This window comes from Poromitra crassiceps (assembly GCF_964638095.1).
Source record: "Poromitra crassiceps genome assembly, chromosome: 3".
Lineage (NCBI taxonomy): Eukaryota > Metazoa > Chordata > Actinopteri > Beryciformes > Melamphaidae > Poromitra > Poromitra crassiceps.
Genome location: NC_139625.1, coordinates 47,448,696 through 47,456,195, shown reverse-complemented (window position 1 = coordinate 47,456,195; position 7,500 = coordinate 47,448,696). Strand labels below are relative to the sequence as shown.

Below are 7,500 nucleotides of genomic sequence, written 5' to 3'. Positions count from 1 at the left end.
GTCTTTCCGTGTTCAGTCCTCACATGCGGAATAAACAGTCTGATGGGTGACAGCAAGCGTGTTCAACAACTTGCACTGTTGAGACTGAGAAGATATACTAGCTTGCCAGTTAGAGCTTTGTAAATGAATAAAAGACAGTGTTGCTCTCTTGAGCCGTCAGGGAGGGCCAGCCCACCTTTTCATATAAAATACAGCGGTGTGTAAGAAATCCATCATCCGTTACAAAACGCAGAACACTATGCTACACTGCATCAAACGGCTTCAAGATGGTGGGTGAAGCGTGCATATACACGACATCGCCATAATCAAAAACAAACATTATTAGTGACTGTATTTTCTAGTGTAAAATGAAAAGCCTTATAGACTTATTCCTGTATAGAAAACACATTTTTCTCCTCAGCTTCTTGGTAAGGTGTTCTACATGGGCCTGAAAATAAATCTTAGTGTCCAGCCAAATGCCAAGATATTTGTAAAAGTTAACAATTTCAATTTGCTCACCTTGGAGTGTATGAATACCAAGACTATTATCAAGACTAGGGACCGTGAAAACAGCATCCATTTGGTTTTGTCGGAATTTAACACATGTTTGTCATTAAAAAGAGACCGCTGAAGTACATTAACTCATTCATGGCCAAATACGTCTTTAACGTCTTATCAGGAATGTGCCTCCCAGCCAAAGACGTGTTTGACGTGTTTTTGTTTTTATTAGTGCAGCGCGTAGTTCAAAGACTTCCCCAGCCTGTGACATGGTATCAGGTCCCTGGCCTCAAAGGCAAGCCGACAACACGTGAACAAACAACTACCCCAGCTGTTGTTTTGAAATGGAGCAGGAGGAAAAACAGAAAACGGAGAAACGCTTCCCGTTGCAGAGAGGAGAAACGGCATTGAAACGCCCCTCGGCGTGCTGCACGAGCTGGTCGCCTTGCTGCAGGGCAGAGCGAACATGGATGAGTTGTTCGCGGTAGTCAAACCCGTGACCAACATGATCGATCCTGGTCCCGGACCCCGTTCCTGTGTGCCAGCCCGAAAGAGACGAGACGGAGTCACACGCAGCGGGTCGGTCATGGAGGGGCGAAGCAGAAGGAGTCCAGGCAGTGAGAGGGAATGATAAATCCAACGGGAGAAAGTAATCCAGAGATGTGTTGATCAGCGGAGGAATGAGGAAATGATCGATCAATTTTACGGGTAATCCAGAGGGTGGTGAGGACGTGTTGAATAGCCGAGGGGAAAACGGGAATGATCAAACAGCAGGGAGGATAGGACAGGGAGACATGGATGAGGACGGGTGGACCAGAACAAAACAAAATAAACACACGAACAGCTAACAATAACGAAAAGTAAGGACGCGGGCAGAAGCGGCAGTCACAGCAGCAGACGCCAGCAGTACTCAGACCCGGAAACAACGTAACGAAGATAAAAGGGGGATTGTGTGTGTGTGTGTGTGTGTGTGTGTGTGTGTGTCTGTCTGTCTGTCTGTCTGTCTGTCTGTCTGTGTGTCTGTCTGTCTGTCTGTCTGTCTGTGTGTCTGTCTGCACACTCACTCACACTGAGTAAACTGCAGACAATTGTCCAAGTCCCTCTGATCTGAGTCCCAAGCGAGTCTCAAGTCAATTGGTCCCGAGTCTCAAGCAAGTCCCAAGTCTTTCCTTTTGTCAGCAAGTCAAGTCAAGTCAAGTCACAATGTTATTTCAAGTCAAGTCTCGAGTCGAGTCACAGGTTATGTCAAGTCGAGTCACAGGTTAGAAAAAATGACAAGGCAGAGATTATTTAGGCTGCAGACGTGCGCGTTCACGTTAATACGTGCTTGTTGCCAAGCAACACACTTTTCTCAGACGAGCTCGAGACAGCTGACAGACAGCTCCAACTCAGCTCAAACTTATAGAGTTGTATTCAAAGCATAGAAACGTTCTCACAGCTCAATTTAACAGCGCCAACACAAGCAGTTTGATCACAAGTGCAATCAGTACTGAATGCGATGGCAGACTGCGTCTGCGGGCAGTTGACGAAGTCAGGAAGAAATTGAAAGATCTTCCGACGCATCAGCTTTCGTCTATTTACAGCACATATCGATCGATATTTTTGGAGAAGATTCCGGCCGCATCACGCGCAGATCAAGATGAGACAGCTGTCAGTGAGTAGCTACGCATTTGGGTGTAACTTTTACGCCTGCTCCATACACAGACGCAGCGCATACAGGGTGCACTAGTCATAAAATTAAGTTAGTCGTAACTTTGAGTTCTACATCGGACGTAGCGTGTAAACCTAGGCGTACGCCCAGCTGGTGCACTCGGCTGATCTTGTCACAAGTCCGAGTCGAGTTTCGAGTCATTTTCTTCCAAGTCCGAGTCGAGTTTCAAGTATTTACCTTCCAAGTCCGAGTCGAGTCGGAAGTCGTCAAATTTGCGACTCGAGTCGACTCGAGTCCGAGTCCCTATGACTCGAGTCCAATTGTCTGGTAAACTGTATTGTTGAATGTAAAAAAAGCACTTCATGTATATATATATATATATATATATATATATATATATATATATATATATATATATTTTTTGTCATTTGTGTCATAACGAATAATATTTACATGTCTGATGTCAATACAGTTCAAAATAAAAGAATTGAGAGCGAGTTCTGCCTGAGATTGTGTCCTTTACAAAAATGGCCTTTTCTCCTGTTTCTCTTCTCAGAGAGACCTTTTTGGTGAAAACAGGGTGTATATAAATGGCTATAAGTAGAGTACAGAACATGCTAAAAGCTCACTTTTTTTCCTGGTGAACCCAGAGACGTACATCTTCATTTTGAGGTATTGCAAATCACTTTGGTGCTAATAGATAATTTACTGTGGGTCTTGAAAGATGACCAACAATTATGAAAATCTTTGGCCTGAGCTAAATATTGGCAGTCCTAAACTGGCCATGAATGAGTTAAAGGCAGTCTGCCAGCTTGTAGCAGCCAGTGCAGTAGTGGGGCCAAAACTATACAAAATTGTATAATCCGCATAGTAATGTATGTTACAATGCGAAGAGGGGAGTAAGATATTATTTATATAGAGCGTAAATAGAAATGCACCTGAGATGGACCCCTGTGGAACGCCTTTACCATTCTGGATTTAACACCATCAGCCACAATGGCCTGCTTTCTACCAGACAGATAAAAAACCAGCTGACGGAGAGATCATGTAATCCAATGGAGAACAAAGGCTTAGCTAACATAGCTACCAACTAGCTAGCTATTTAACATAACATCTCGTCCTGAACATGACATGACATATCACTATTATTATTTAGTGTTCTATTAAGTCATTCCATTTTAGCCGCATTTTTCTTTTTTTACTTGAGCACAAAATTTGGTTGTTTGTAAAAAAACAAATAATTAACATGGCCAGGTCTTGACTCAAGATGTGAAATATATAAAAAAAAAAACACTGGAGGGCGGCTTTAAACTGTTCTAATGGTTTGTCAGCCCGCTGAGCTCGTCACTTTCTCACAGTACTTCCTGACCACAAGAGAACGGCCGGCGCCAGCCTGACTGAGCACGTGCAGATCTGACCGTGCCGGCCCAACTGAGCGCATGCATTTCTGTCCGCGCCGGCCCAACTGAGCGCGTGCAGATGTGACAGTAGCAGTGAGGGATAGAGGGCCGACAGCATCAGTCACAGATGACAAGGCCAGGCCTCCACACCACACATATTTATGGAGCAGGAAGGATACACAGAGCAGAGAGGGATAGCATGCCTTCACTTTAACCCCTTCATCAGACGAGGGGCGCCTGCAACGACACCCCAAAGAATATCTCTGGTGAAAACTGACATCTAATGGTGAAAAGTATGGCACTAAACTGGCCTTCTACTATTTGCTGATCTTTTAACTCATTGAGTGCCAGCCATTTCTGGAAAACGGATGCTCCCAGTGCCAGCCCTTTCAGAGCGTTTTCAGTGATTTCTCAAGACCCACAGAATATTATGTGATATTACTATGTAAACACCGAACACGCCCAAAGAACGATGAGACTCTCTTGTATCATCAGCAAAAAAAAGTTTATTGATATCATTTTCCGTTCTTTAGTTCTCAGCAGTAGAAGATAGGTTGATTTCACCAAAAACAGACGTTTCAAACTAGAAGCTGAGATAATGAGCCTTTTGTGAAATGAAGCATTTCAAGCACATCACTGACTCTGAAGCTAATATTTTCTGATGTAGTGACGTGGTGTAGTTGTGTGGTGCCCTGCGTGCCCCACCCCCCTCAACTGCAAACTCCTCCTCCGTGGGAGTGTCTCTGGTGGCTCTGCTCGAATCTCTGCTACCTGCGTCAGGCGACGAATCTCTGCATGGAGCTGGGATAAACTCATCCCCACACTAACACACAGCTTGCATGCTGGAGCTGGGAGAAACTCACCCCCACACTAACACACAGCCTGCATGCCGGCGGAGCTGGGAGAAACTCATCCCCACACTAACACACAGCCTAACACGCACCCAGCGTCTATTTTCGGAGCGCTCCGCCGTTTTTGTGCGCCGGCTCCCAGCGCGACACCGAAAAGCCAAACCGGACTGCTGAGAATGGTTTGGCTTTTCGGTGTCGGGTGCTGCTTTTCTGGCGGCTAATCGTGTGGAGAAACTATGCAGCAGAGACAGAGGGGCTCAGTTGTGGGAGCGGATTGGCTGCTGTTCGCTGCTAACGTTAGCTCCAGCCAGAGCAATCTATACGGCTCTGGCTCCAGCATGCATCGGTTTCCGTTTCATCACGGGGCTTCTTCTGCTGTTTTTCCTCACCTTTCTCTAATCTGGAGAGCACTGTCGCCACCTAATGGGTCCGTAAAATAGCTTATACACCTTCAACATCCACCATATTTTTACAGGAGATGCATCAGGCTTTGATCCACGTCCCACCGTCAAAAAACGCAATTGACGTCTTTAGACGTCATTGGCACTCTACGTTACTATTTGAATTGACGTCTTTAGACGTCATTGGTACTCAATGAGTTAACTGTGGTACTCTGTAGAAGGTGACATAAGCTGGCACAAAGACAGGTGGCTCTGTGGGTATCGCTCTAGCTGCTTCTAGCAAAAAAAGGAAAAGAAAATATGGCGACGTCAAAATGCCAAACTCAAGGCTTCAAAAAAGGAGTCCACATCAATATTTTTATATGGTCTATCTATGGTTTATATGCTCAGAATAACCAACAAAGAACTATACACGCTCACACATAAAAACAGCCTTCATCCATGATATTACAGTAAGATGAAAGTCTGTTCATTCATCTAGGAGACCATTTTGACTGAGCAGTAATGGACACATTAGAAAAATACTACTTCCCCTCATCATCGAGCCACACAGGGAATCCAACCCCCAACCCTGCTAGTGTTAGTGCCTTGCTCCGTCCAATGAGCAGCAGAGCACAGATGTGTTGTCACTGTCAAAGGTAAACCTCATATCTCCAAACAGCCATGGAGGATGTTCAGAGTGTGTGCAGATACTGGCTCTCTCCCTTACGTATACAGTATATTACATTTCACAGATAAACTATAAAATATCGCATTAGAAGCCAAACCATCAACTATATCTTTGCAGAGCATCAACAAATATATTTCAATATCAATATTACCCAAATAAGATGTCTGCCTGCATTCTACAATCATAACTGCCCTACAAACACCATCAATTACTTCAAATCTCACGGCTGATTGAGTCATTTCCAGATAAGCTCACAGCTAATAAACATAAAATACATCTATCAGTGGTACATAAAATGCAGCATGACCGTCTCCGTATCAGCAATAGCGCTCGGCGATGTTAGCAGTGAATTAGCTTGTGCAGATTAGCCGGGGTATCAGGGAGCGATCGTATTTCAGCAGCTCCCATTCAGCTCCGTTTCCTCTGTTTAATATATGGAGAGCATAGAATCGATAAGAGTAGAACAGCCAGCCATCAATCACACCATGATAAGGCATGCAGGGCTGTGAGAGAGAGGGAGAGAGACACAGAGAGAGAGGGATAGAGAGAGAGAGTATGTACTATATGTGTGTGTGACAGAGAGAAAGAGAGCAAGTGTGTCTATAGAGAGAGGCTGTGTGTAACAGAAAGAGAAGAGACAGAGGGAGAGCAAGAGAGAGACATACTGTAGAGACTCAGAGAGAATTATTAATGTGTATTAATGTATTAATTGCTAATGTGAACACACTAATGCTAGCTGCTACTACTACTGTACTTAGACCAGTGGTTCCCGACCTTTTTTGTCGTATGTATGTACCCCTTGAGCTTTTTTGCCATGCCAATATAACCCCCACACTCATGCCTGTTGATGATGCTCCTAAATGTTTTCTACTAAACTCATATTAGTTAAAATCTGATTATTAAATGAATGAACAATTCTGACAGGTTGTGATTGAAGCCATTCATCCATGTTTGCTAGATAATTGGTTTGCACACCGTTTTGACATGTGTGAACGGTGACCTCTTCACAGAGTAGTGTAACAGTTGACACCTGCCAGGGGGGAACTAGTTGCACATACCATTTTAGCAATGGGCTTATGAAATTACTTGGAATATGTATATATTCTTTAAATCATTTTGGAAATGAATTGTAATCCCCAATCGTTCCACGTACCCTCTGCAAGCTGCTCAAGCTTCCCTGGTTGGGAAACACTGCTTTAAACGGGGAGGCCAGAACCGTCCAAAGTTTTGGCCGCTTACCTGCATTCTTTCTAATGGCCTGCAGGGGCGACTCCACTCGCTGCAATCTGCAAAAATAAGTCAGATTGTATAGAAGTCAATGGGAACATGACCCTACTTCTCACTTGATTTATGACCTCAGTAACCACTTTCCTAATGAGTTTATGTCTCAATCACTAGTTTCAAGTCTTCTTCAATACAGCATGATGTCCATTTATTAAATTATGGTCCCATTTAGAGTCAAATACATGATAAAGCAGACTATGTTTTGGGGCGTGATTGACAGGTCACCTGTCCAGTGATTGTGCAGCTCGCCAATCATGACAGACCAATAGCAGGCAGCGCTGTGACTCTGTGGGAAACCCCTGGTCTCACGCTAGCTCCTTCTGGCTCCAGAAAACCAAGATGGCGACGGCCAAAATGTCAAACTGGAAGTCAAACAGGAGTCCACAAACAAATGGGTGATGTCATGGTGGCTACGTCCATATTTTTATATGGTCTATGGTGTTAACACTGGTGTGTGTGTGTGTGTGTGTGTGTTACAGAGCTTCAAGCTGAACGTAGACAGCCACAGTACACTGAAGGAGAGTGTTATGGAGGAAGGCCAAGCGCTGCTTGCCGTCATCACCTCCCACAAATCAGGTACACACACACACACTCACACACACACAGGTACATGTACACGGGCACACAACACACACACACACACACACACACACACACACACACACACACACACACACACATGTACACGCACACACTCAAATTGACATAGATGACAGTTATACAAAGTCAGATGCCATGGCACACTCTGTCACACACACACACACAC

The 7,500-nt window shown here is 44.5% G+C and overlaps 1 protein-coding gene across 1 annotated transcript in view; it reads left to right on the top strand.

Annotated features, from left to right (window-relative positions):
• Positions 1-7,500, top strand: part of akap6 (A kinase (PRKA) anchor protein 6) — a gene marked incomplete at both ends in the record, with an annotated part of 377,282 nt that overhangs the window by 92,343 nt on the left and 277,439 nt on the right. The window contains one exon of the mRNA XM_083633037.1: positions 7,214-7,310. Coding sequence (XP_083489163.1) covers positions 7,214-7,310 — 97 coding nt within the window. The remainder of the gene's footprint in view (positions 1-7,213; positions 7,311-7,500) is intronic.